Source organism: Hemitrygon akajei, chromosome 13, assembly GCF_048418815.1.
Source record: "Hemitrygon akajei chromosome 13, sHemAka1.3, whole genome shotgun sequence".
NCBI classification, from domain to species: Eukaryota; Metazoa; Chordata; class Chondrichthyes; order Myliobatiformes; family Dasyatidae; genus Hemitrygon; species Hemitrygon akajei.
Window position 1 is genome coordinate 45,593,006 of NC_133136.1, and position 12,921 is coordinate 45,605,926.

A 12,921-nucleotide genomic window follows, 5' to 3' on the forward strand; every position below is an offset into this window, starting at 1 on the left:
TTCGACAAATAATGTATTTCTCCTCAATAATAAGTCTTGGAAGTCATTTGCTTTCAGGACGGCTTTCGCCGCGTACTGCCATCTCCAGAAGTGTTGGTTACTCTGCTGTATGGTGTCAGCTGCCGCTTGTTTTAAGTGGAGACGTGTAACTGTACTAGGGGAATAGTGGCGTGGCTTTCGAAGGTTAATGGGGTTTATTGCGAGCTGATATTTCATTGTGTTGGTGGCCTCGAGCGGCTGAATCCCGATCGCCCGCTTTCATTCGAACGCACTTGGCAAGCAGATAACATGGCGCAAAGCGTGTGCCGGGACTGCGAGTGCTGCTGAGGGGTCGGAGGTGCGAGGCCGCAGGGCGCGGGTTCTGGAGATTTAAATAGAAATCCCCGCCAAACCGCTGCCATGAGTAACATCTACATCCAAGAACCGCCCAGCAGCGGCAAGGTAAAGTAACGTCTGCCATCCGGAGTTCTCCAGCTCAGCCCTCCTGTTACTGTGCTCACACTGAGGTGATGCAAACGAAATTCAAGGCCGTCTGCTGGAAGGGGCTGCGCAAGAGATTTGCTAAGAGTTAGCTAGGTTAGGATGCTACATTTGTAAGGAGAACCTTAATGTAATGTACAAGACTTGGAGTGGCAAAGGCTGAGAGACGGGGAGAGCAGATTGATGTATACAAATTTATGAAGGTTATATAGGAAGGATAGGAAATTTACGTGACCAATTAACGTACAACTAAAAGGCACTGACTGAAGGAGACACACAATCTCCTGGAGGGTCTCAGCGGGTTGAGCATAATGTATTGGGCAAAATAAATTGTTGAATTGGGTCAAAACCTTGCATCAAGACCCGAATCATTGACAGTTCCTTTCCCCTTCGCCTTCAGATGATGCCTGTTCCACTGAGTACCTGCAGCAGATAGATTGGAGGTAGGGTATACAAGTTTCAGAGAAGGTCTAAGGAAGATATTTCCCATGCAAAGGGTGGTTGAAATTTGGAACACATTGCCTGTAGAGGATGTGAGGCAGGTATCCACACAACATTTAAGATGTATTTAGATAAGTGCATGAAGTATCATGGTGTAGAAAGCTATGGGGTGAATGTGGCAATGGGATTAGTATAGATAGATTACAGATGGGTAACCCAGAGAGAATGGGCAGAAAGGCTTGTTTCATTGCCATGGATGAGCTGTTAAAAGGTGCTTTCTTCCAATCCACAAAAGCAAAGGAACAATTTTCCTGATAACTTGCCATTTATTTTGATGTGTAACTTTGCTGCAATGGAAATGTTAAGGGAAGGAGAAGGAGTCAGTCATTAGAATCTTAAGTGTGCTCCACCATTTAGTAAAATCATGCCTGATCCATTCTTGGCCTTAGTATCTCTTTTACACTTTCTTCTGACTTCTCTTGAATCTTTTGTAATTTAAATGTCATTCTTCACCTATATAACCACCTCGATTCTCTGATTTAGAAAATTCCAATCATTTACAATACTGTGAAGAAATATTTGTCCTTTTCTCTTTGGGGCGACGGAGGATGAGAGGTGACCTGATAGAGCTGCATAAGATGATGAGGGGCATTGAACGTGTGGATAGCCAGAGGCTTTTTTTTCCCAGGACTGAAATGGCTAACATGAGGGGGCATGGTTTTAAGGTGCTTGGAAATAGGTACCAAGGGGATGTCAGGAGTAAGTTTTTCACACAGAATAGTGGGTGTGTGGAATGCACTGCTGGTGAATAGGTACATGGAGCTTAGAAAAATAGTAGGCTATGCAGTAGGGTAATTCTAGGCAGTTTCTAGGGTAGGTTACATGGTGAGCACAACATTGTGAGCCAAAGGGTCTGTAATGTGCTGGAGATTTCTGTGTTTTATGTTCTCTATCTGCTTGTTTCCATTTGGGAAGGGTGACTTCTTACACTTAGCTATGTCTCCTACTTCTAGACATTTTCTGTAGGAGAAACATTCCCTCAGCAAACCCCTCCCCCATATAGCCTCATCATTCTTTAAACATGGACACCAAAATGCAAAGTACTCTATTTGTGATACCCTGTGAAGTTGCATCAGTTTCCATTCTTTGAAACAACATATCAATTGCAATAAAAGTTAACATTCTGTTTTGCATTTAACATTGTACCTGCATGCTAACTAAAAAGGATGTGGATGCAGGTACGTGTTTCATGTTCTATGTCTTCCATAACATTTTGTAATCTCATTCTGTTTAAATAATAATCTGCCTTTCCATTTTTCTTTCTGAAGTGGATAATTTTTTCTCACAATATACTCCACTAACTTCAAGCCCGCTCATTTAATTCTGTACGTCCTTTGCAGTTTCTTTGTGACTTTACAACATACTAACTTGCTTAATTTTGTCCTGTGAGCAAAATTGTACTGGTACATTTGCTAATGGATGGAGATATAAAAGATCAGAAGTGCCAAATAAATGTAGGACTGCTGTACCACTAAGATCATGTTTGATCATTGGCATTGGTCGAGGACAGCTGGTAAAATTCTGCTGCTCTCCAAAATGTTGTCACATTGTCTTGGTGTTCAGCTAAAGAAGGAAATATTTTAATAACTTGCTAAAATTTTCCAAATTCAAATGTGTAACAGTCTGTAGTACTATACTGATGTGCCATTCTAATTTTCGTGCTGAGTCTTGCTCTGGATTGTTCTTTTACTCCTTAGTGATGAGGCAAGAGGGGGTAAAATGTAAAACTTGCACCACTTGTCCCCTATATTGTGAATAGAAACCTTTGAGCTGACAACTTCTCAATCAACTTTATCCATTAATTTATTTCAGTACCATCTTTGCTTTCTTACTTCTTCCATATTGCACCATCTCAGGTAGTGAGTGCATCTTACTGTAGACCACCAATCTTGACTTCAAGCTTCAAGAGCCGTTGTCCACCCCAACCCTAAACCATAATGATTTTTGTTTTCATAATTTCCTTTCAACCATAGTAATAGCTCTAATTTGATTCTAACTATAATTTTCTTTCTGTCATTTTTTTTCTTTCTCTCTCTTGAGATGAAAATATATTTTCTGGCAAGACAGCTTCACAGTTTTGCCCCCTTTGCCACTGTCTCTTCAAAGTTACGGTAATTGTTTTCTCCTCTGTCTATACTCCTCAGCTTGTTTTCATGTGCACATCATTCACCTTGCCTTACTGCAATACTCCTATTGTCTTAGTCAATGATTACAGGTACCGTATTGAATCCCAAAAATCTGCCTAATGTACAGAATCAGTGAGCTTTATATAATTGTGAGATGCCCTTTAGTTTCTTTACTTTTAGACCATGATTACAGTATCTAGCAGGTGATACAGAAGTTTTAATTTGGATTAAGAAAATTGTTACAGGTACCAATGTTATTAAACAATTATGGTTCTGACTATGTGATTCATTGTGGGATTTTAATTTTCAGGTCCTTTTGAAGACTACCGCGGGTGACATTGATATAGAATTATGGTCAAAAGAGGCACCAAAAGCATGCAGGAACTTTATTCAACTCTGCATGGAAGGTAACTCAACAACTGTGTTATTTTGTAAATTTGTTCTAGTTTCCCTACAATTTATTACATTGAAACAAAAGTTTTTATATGATTACGTTAACTGTTTGAAAAAATGCTTTTATAGTTAATACAATTCACTGTATATATATAATATATATATATAACAATTACAGCATGGAAACAGGCAATCTCGGCCCTTCTAGTCTGTGCTGAACGCTTACTCTCACCTAGTCCCACCTACCTGCACTCAGACCATAACCCTCCATTCCTTTCCTGTCCATATACCTATCCAATTTTTTTTTTGAATGACAAAATTGAACCTGCCTCTACCACTTCTACTGGAAGCTCGTTCCACACAACTGTGACAGTTGTTTCTCTGAGTAAAGAAGTTCCCCCTCGTGTTGCCCCTAAACTTTTGCCCCCTAACTCAACTCATGTCCTGTTGTTTGAATCTCCCCTACTCTCAATGGAAAAACCCTATCCACGTCAACTCTATCTATCCCCCTCATAATTTTAAACACCTCTATCAAGTCTCCCCTCAACCTTCTACGCTCCAAAGAATAAAGACCTAACTTGTTCAACCTTTCTCTGTAACTTAGGGGCTGAAACCCAGGTAACATTCTAGTAAATCTCCTCTGTACTCTCTCTATTTTGTTGACATCTTTTCTATAATTCGGTGACCAGAACTGTACACAATACTCCAAATTTGGCCTCACCAATGCTTTCTACAATTTTAACATTACATCCCAACTCCTATACTCAATGCTCTGATTTGTAAAGGCCAACGTACCAAAAGCTTTCTTCACCACCCTATCCACATGAGATTCCCCCTTCAGGAAACTATGCACCAATACTCCTAGACCACTCTGTTCTACTGCATTCCTCAATGCCCTACCATTTACAATGTATGTCCTATTTTGATTAATCCTTCCAAAATGTAGCACCTCACAGTTATCAGCATTAAACTTCCATCTGCCATTTTTCAGCCTACTCTTCTACCTGGCCTAAATCTCTATGTAAGCATTGAAAACCTACTTCATTATCCACAACGCCACCTATCTTAGTATCATCTGCATACTTAATAATCCAATTTACCACCCCATCATCTAGATCATTAATTTATATGACAAACAACATTGGACCCAGTACAAATCCCTGAAGCACGCCACTAGTCACCGGCCTCTAACCTGACAAACAGTTATCCACCACTACTCTCTGGCATCTCCCATCCAGCCACTGTTGAATCCATTTTACTACCTCAAATATTAATACCTAACGATTGAACCTTCCTAACTAACCTTCTGTGTGGAACCTTGTCAAAGGCCTTATAGTATAGTGGTAGTCTCTCGAAGTCCGAGGAAGACAAATGTATTGCGCAGTCAACATCTGTGGGCATGCATATGACTTCTGAGGCTGAAGTCCGAAGCGCAGATATGGTTGCAGATGGGGCAAGGAGCACTGCCTGATGGGGCAGGAGCAGACGCCTTCCTGTGTCTTTCTTGACTCGCCTTGAGGCGCTGCATGTGCCCGTTGGCTTGGAAGTTGTTTGCTGCCTTGGAGCATAGATTGCGCCACTTGGACCGATCAGCAGCAGTGTGTTCGAGATCGCGGGGCTGGAGTGTGGCCCACTTAAGGTTTGACTTGAGGTTGTTCTTGTACCTCTTCCTTGGGCACGGTTGCCCTGCTCCAGTTCTCCGTAGGACAACTCATGCGGCATTCAGGACTCATCCATGTGGATCACATGGCTGATCTATCTGAGCTGAGCCTTCAAAACCTTGGCTTCAAGGCTTGTGGAATTGGCTCGGTCCAGGACTGTCAGGTTGGAGATACGGTCTTGCCAGCGGATTTGCATGATTTATCGCAGAGCGCGATTGTGGAATTGTTCAAGCTGTTTGACGTGTCTGCAATACAGCGTCCAGGTTTCACAGCCATATAGAAGTGATGTCTGAAAGCTGTTCATAGAAGCGCTCTTTGCAGATGACTGCGCACTCATGGTGCACCAAGAGGAGCACCTACAAACAATGGTCAGCAGATTCTCCGCCGCATCTAAATTGTTTGGCTTGACAATCAGCCTCAGTAAAACAGAGGTCCTCCTGCACCTAACAGCGCCCCGCCACAGCCACGCATCACCATCGATGACACACAACTACGGAACATTGACAACTTCAAATACCTGGGGAGTACCATCTCCAGCGACGGTGCCCTTGGTAAAGAAATCACGTCAAGTATCCAGAAAGCAAGCCAGGCACTCGGAAGGCTCCGGGTCAAAGTTCTGCAGCACAAAGACCTTCGCCTCTCCTCTAAACTGAAGGTTTACAATGCTGTTGTGGTCTCAAAGGCCTTACTGAAGTCCATATAGACAACATCCACTGCTTTACCCTCGTCAGTTTTCCTAGTAACTTATTCAAAAAATTAATAAGATTTGTCAAACATGACCTTCCATGCACAAATCCATGTTGACTGTTCCTAATCAGACCCTGTCTATCCAGATAATTATATATACCATCTCTAAGAATACTTTCCATTAATTTACCCACCACTGATGTCAAACTTACAGGCCGATAATTGCTAGGTTTACTCTTAGAACCGTTTTTAGACAATGGAACCGCATGAGCAATACGCCAATCCTCCGGCACCATCCCCGTCTCTAATGACATTTGAAATATTTCTGTCAGAGCCCCTGCTATTTCTACACTAACTTCCCTCAAGGTGCTAGGGAAGATCCTGTAAGGACGCGGAGACTTATCCACTTTTATTTTCTTTAAAAGCACCAGTACTTCCTCTTCTTTAATCATCATAGTTTCCATAGCTACCCTACTTGTTTCCCTTACCTTACACAATTCAATATCCTTCTCCTTAGTGAATACCAAAGAAAACAAATTGTTCAAACTCTCCCCCATCTCTTTTGGTTCCACACATAGCTGTCCACTCTGATTCTCTAAGGAACCAATTTTATCCCTCACTATCCTTTTGCTATTAATGTAACTGTAGAAACCCTTTGGATTTACTTTCACCTTATCTGCCAAAGCAACCTCATATCTTCTTTTAGCTTTTCTAATTTCTTTCTTAAGATTCTTTTTACATTCTTTATATTCCTCGAGCACCTCACTTACTCCATGCTGCCTATATTTATTGTAGATCTCTCTCTCTTTTTCTGAACCAAGTTTGCAATATCCCTTGAAATCCATGGCTCTCTCAAACTGTTAACCTTTTCTTTCAATATAACAATTTCCATATAACAATTACAGCACGGAAACAGGCCATCTTGGCCCATCTAGTCCGTGCCGAACGCTTACTCTCACCTAGTCCCACCGACCTGCACTCAGCCCATAACCCTCCATTCCTTTCCTGTTCATATACCCTATCCAATTTTACTTTAAATGACAATACCGAACCTGCCTCTACCACGTCTACTGGAAGCTCGTTCCACACAGCTACCACTCTCTGAGTAAAGAAATTCCCCCTCGTGTTACCCCTAAACTTTTGCCCCTTAACTCTCAACTCATGTCCTCTTGTTTGAATCTCCCCTACACTCAATGGAAAAAGCCTATCAACATCAACTCTATCTATCCCCCTCATAATTTTAAATACCTCTATCAAGTCCCCCCTTAACCTTCGACGCTCCAAAGAATAAAGACCTAACTTGTTCAACCTTTCTCTGTAACTTAGGCGCTGAAACCCAGGTAACATACTAGTAAATCTCCTCTGTACTCTTTCTATTTTGTTGACATCTTTCCTATAATTCGGTGACCAGAACTGTACACAATACTCCAAATTTGGCCTCACCAATGCCTTGTACATCCGAACTCCTATACTCAATGCCCTGATTTATAAAGGCCAACGTACCAAAAGCTTTCTTCACCACCCTATCCACATGAGATTCCACCTTCAGGGAACTATGCACCATTATTCCTAGATCACTCTGTTCTACTGCATTCTTCAGTGCCCTACCATTTACCATGTATGTCCTATTTTGATTATTCCCACCAAAATGTAGAACCTCACACTCATCAGCATTAAACTCCATCTGCCATCTATCAGCCCACTCTTCTAACTGGCCTAAATCTCTCTGCAAGCTTTGAAAATCTACTGCCTTATCCACAATGCCACCTATGTTAGAATCAGCTGCATACTTACTAATCCAATTTACCTCCCCATCATCCAGATCATAACAGGAACCTAAAGATTCTGTACCCTCAAAATTTCACCTTTAAATGACCTCCATTTCTCTATTACATCCTTCCCATAAAACAAACTGTCCCAATCCACTCCTAAATCCTTTTGCATCTCCTCAAAGTTAGCCTTTCTCAAATCAAAAATCTCAACCCTGGGTCCAGTCCTATCCTCCATAAATATATTGAAACTAATGGCCTTGTGATCACTGGACCTGAAGTGCTCCCCAACACATACCTCTGTCACCTGACCTATCTCATTCCCTAACAGGAGATCCAACATTGCCCTTTGTCTAGTTGGTACCTCTATGTATTGCTGCAAAAAACTATCCTGCACCCATTTTACAAACTCCAAACCATCCAGCCCTTTTACAGAATGGGCTTCCCAGTGTATGTGTGGAAAATTAAAATCTTCCACGATCACAACCTTGTGCTTACTACAAATATCTGCTATCTCCTTACAAGTTTGCTCCTCCAATTCTTGCTCCCCATTAGGTGGTCTATAATACACCCCTATAAGTGTTACTACACCCTTCCCATTCCTCAATTCCATCCAATTAGACTCCCTAGACAAGCCCTCTAATCTATCCTGCCAAAGCACCACTGTAATATTTTCTCTGACAAGCAATGCAACACCTCCCCCTCTTGCCCCTCTGATTCTATCACAGCTGAAGCAACGAAATCCAGGAATATTTAGTTGCCAATCACACTCCTTCTGCAACCATGTTTCACTAATAGCTACATCATATTTCCAGGAATCAATCCATGCTCTAAGCTCATCCACCTTTCTTACAATGCTCCTAGCATTTAAGTAAATGCATTTAAGAAACTCTCCACCTCTTACTCTCTGTTTATCCGTAATGGTGCAAACAACTTTATTATCTTTTTCTTCCTTCTCCCCTACATGTTCGGTCTGAGCACTCCCCTTCTCTGTCACTTGCCTATCCTCCCTCACACACCATCTACTAGCTTTCTCTATTTGTGAACTAACCTCCTCTCTCCTAGTCTCTTCAATTTGATTCCTACCCCCCAGCCCCCATATAGACGTTGAGCTTATTAGATCAAATATTAAAACCCTCAATTTCAGATAATGGAGCCTTGTGACTTTTAAATTCAGAATGATGTTACAGAAAAGTTGGAAAATGTAGTCATCTCTTGTTTTTACTGTTCGATAGCTTGGAAAGTACTGCTGAAGAAACTTGTAGACGGTACAAAATGCAGCCACCTAGAGGGAATGAATGTCTCTATTCTGCAAATTATGATGACTGTACAGTTTTGGTTACCCTGCAATAGGAAGAACATCAATGAGCTGTAAAGAATGCAGTAAAGATTTACAAGAATGTTTCCTGGACTCGGGTCTGAATTATAGGGAAAGGTTGGGCGGGTTAGGATTTTATTCCTTGTGGAGTAGAAGACTGAGGGGTGACCTTTTGGAAGAGTATAAAATCATGAGGATACCGGTAAGGTGAATACATAAGGGTCTCTTCCCAAGGAAAGGGAACCAAAACCTAGTTCTTTTGTCCATGTAATATAACCTCTATTTAATGACATCACAGGAGACCCATAAATGTATATTGACCATCTTTTCAAGTCAAGTCAAGTCACTTTTATTGTCATTTCGACCATAACTGCTGGTACAGTACATAGTAAAAATCAAACAATGTTTTTCAGGACCATGGTTTTACATCACACAGTACAAAAACTAGACTGAACTACGTAAAAAAAAAAAACACAGAGAAAGCTACACTAGACTACAGACCTACACAGGACTGCATAAAGTGCACAAAAACAGTGCAGGCATTACAATAAATAATAAACTGGACAATAGGGCAAGGTGTCAGTCCAGGCTTCGGGTATTGATAGCTTGTGGGAAGAAACTGTTACATAGTCTGGTCGTGAGAGCCTGAATGCTTCGGAGCCTTTTCCCAGACGGCAGGAGGGAGAAGAGATTGTATGAGGGGTGCATGGGGTCCTTCATAATGCTGTTTCCTTTGTGGATGCAGCGTGTAGTGTACATGTCCATGATGGCGGGAAGAGAGACCCCGATGATCTTCTCAGCTGACCTCACTATCCGCTGCAGGGTCTTGCGATCCGAGATGGTGCAATTTCCGAACCAGGCAGTGATGCAGCTGCTCAGGATGCTCTCAATACAACCCCTGTAGAATGTGATGAGGTTGGGGGGTGGGAGATGGACTTCCCTCAGCCTTTGCAGAAAGTAGAGACGCTGCTGGGCTTTCTTTGCTATGGAGCTGGTGTTGAGGGACCAGGTGAGATTCTCCGCCAAGTGAACACCAAGAAATTCTATAGACATTTTCTGTTACTTTAGTAACAGATTCATATCCTTACAGAAAATATATATCTGTTTATAGGAACTTGCCTTTGAATTTACTTACTGTACCACAGAAGGAAACCATTTTGCCCATATGTCCATACTACTGTCATCTGTAATTTGCTCAGTTGCATTTACTCTTTCTTTATTTCCTCAAGCTCTACAACTTACTTTCCTCTGCATGTCTATTAATTCCATCATTTTTTTATCCACTCAACTGCACTAAAGAATAATTTTATAGTAGCTAATTAACATATCAGACCATCTATGGAAACTAGAAAGAGATGATGACCCTGACAGAAACTTTGTTGTTACATAGAAAATATGAAAGCTCCAAGGTTGCCATCAAATCCAGAGCTGAAACAGCAGTGCACCCAATAAGTAACTTATTTTGCAAGATTTAGGATCTAAGTAAAGTTAATTTTAACCCAGTTAATGGACCTTTTGATCAAGAGGGTTTATTTTACAAACAAAATATTAATGTTTGCTGAAGGCTGCTAATTTGTAATGCCTTTCTGATTATGTACCTTTGTTTATTCCAAATAGGTTATTATGATAACACAATATTTCACAGAGTTGTACCCGGCTTTATTGTTCAAGGAGGGGATCCTACTCAAAGTGGAGCAGGTGGTGAGTCAATATATGGGAAGCCATTTAAGGTAAATATTATTTTCTATTTTCTTTAATTTGTTTCTTTAAGATATCGAATCTTACAGTTAAACGTGAAGATTTTGCTACAGTTTTTTAGTAAGAGATGAAAGTTGTGGAAATTATCTGTGTGATACAGGTAGCACACTTGTCTGTTTATCTTAAGTATTTATCCCGTTTTTTGTGCTTTACAGTCTAGAACTTTGCTCATTCATTAATTGCAGTTGCATTATAATTTATTGAAAATATTTATTTAAGTAGCGTAGGTTGAAGTATTCTGAAGACATGAGATTCTACATTTGTTGGAACTCTTGAACAACATACGCAAATATCGGGAGTAACTTAGCATGTTGGGCAATGTATTTGAACGGGAGTAGTCTTGATAAAGGATCTTTGCATGAAACATCAAGAATTTCCCTTCATAGATACTGCCTGACCTGCTAGGTTTGTGCAGCATTTTGTATGTGAATTGTTTGGATTATTTGTTGCTTGAAATCCATTTTCAATAAAACTTAGTCTTTTTAAAATTATTTTATTTCAGGATGAATTTCATTCTCGTTTACGTTTTAACAGAAGAGGATTGGTTGCTATGGCAAATGCTGGCCCTCATGATAATGGAAGTCAATTTTTCTTTACATTGGGACCTGCAGATGAACTTAATAACAAGCATACCATCTTTGGAAAGGTTAGCTATGACAATAAAGAATTTTTTGATTTTTAATTCCAGTATTATGTAATAACAAATTCATCACAAAGTTCACAAGTTTCTACACTAGATGTAAGCACACACTTACTCTACACATGCAACTTATCCAATAACTTTATTTACCACGTTACATTTTTTTCAGTAACAATATATAATGCAGAAAATTCTGTGTAAGTCAGTTAATGAATTCCTGCCTCAATCTTGTTCCTTCTCTATCTGTTTTTGAGCACTTTGTGCTCTTGAACCTTGAATCTTCCTTTCATGTCTTTCAAGCCTACATTCTCCTAACCACTGAACTGAAATCTGCTTTCATTGGATTTGTTGTTTTATCTACTCTTTATCTAATCTTTCCTTGAATTTTTCATTTCATATTGATTTACCTGAAGCCATTTCCTGATAATAACTGAGAATCTGCCAAAGCAGAGAGGAAGTAAAAAGCTCTTCCTGTTCCTGTATAATAGTGTTACTGTTTATTTAAAAAGAAAGCAATTCTTCCAAAAGTACCCTTTTTATTCTTTTGCTCCTGTCTATGAAATGTTGTATCAGTTTATCCAATCTATATTTTGAAAGTTGACATCAGGACTTACTGTGGATTGGCTTAATAACAAGGGTGCTCTTGCTTGTTTCTTTGAATATATTTGTTGTGGAAACTAAGACTATGTTCTCACTGGATTCCCACCCATACTTAAAGCCGTTTTTGTATTTATTTTCAGGGATTTGTTAAGCTATGTAAAAGGAATTCCTTTCAAAGCCTGGAAAATAATTTTGTGGGATCTTTTGTTATTTAAGCTGCAAAAACATTAAATAATAGTGGCTTCATAAATTGGGATTAAATTATTTTCTGATCTTCCTGCTGAAACGAATGGTTGTTTTTTTTTTGTTCCCTCTTGACTGAATCATATTCATTATGAGAAAAATGCAGTTTGCCATAAATTCAGTCAGTGTAGCATTGGTAGCATGTACAGAACCCAGCTTTTGCTTTCAGGAGGCTCAAGCATGCACAATCCAAACTCTACATCTGTGCACTATGGTCTACCTCTTGCAGTAGCATGGACTTGTCTTTGATTTTTGTCTTTTGACAAGGTATGGGGTTGCTTTAACATACAAGGTCAAGTGGAATCCTAAGGGCTTCTACAGGTATATTCAGAGTGAAAGGTTAGCAAGGGATCTATGCATGGAGCTGAAAAAGATGGGAGAGATCTTAAGTGGATTTTTGCACCTGTATTTACTTAGGAGACAAATAGAGAGACTATAGAAGTGACGCAGAGCAGCAGTGAGGTCATGAACTCTATTTCCTGACTTGATGCAAATTAGGGTGGATAAATCCCCCAGGGTATGACATGGTGTTCCCTCGGACCTTTAGGAGGCTAGTGCAGAAATTGCAGGGGCCCTAGCAGAGATAATGAAGACATCCTTACCTGCAGGTGAGGTGCTGGAGGTTTGGAGGATAGCTAATGTTGTTCCATTGTTTAAGAAAGGCTCAGAGAATAAGACAGGAAATTATAGGCTGATGAGCCTGATATGTGTAGTGGGAAAGTTATTGGAAGGTATTCTAAGGGAC

The 12,921-nt window shown here is 40.3% G+C and overlaps 1 protein-coding gene across 1 annotated transcript in view; it reads left to right on the plus strand.

The window, feature by feature from the left end:
- The first annotated feature begins 62 nt into the window (after window positions 1-62).
- Window positions 63-12,921, plus strand: part of cwc27 (CWC27 spliceosome associated cyclophilin) — a 139,241-nt gene continuing 126,382 nt past the window's right edge. The window contains exons 1-4 of the mRNA XM_073064526.1: window positions 63-441; window positions 3,418-3,514; window positions 10,553-10,665; window positions 11,196-11,339. Of these exons, the coding sequence (XP_072920627.1) occupies window positions 400-441; window positions 3,418-3,514; window positions 10,553-10,665; window positions 11,196-11,339 (396 nt within the window). The 5' untranslated portion in view covers window positions 63-399. The remainder of the gene's footprint in view (window positions 442-3,417; window positions 3,515-10,552; window positions 10,666-11,195; window positions 11,340-12,921) is intronic.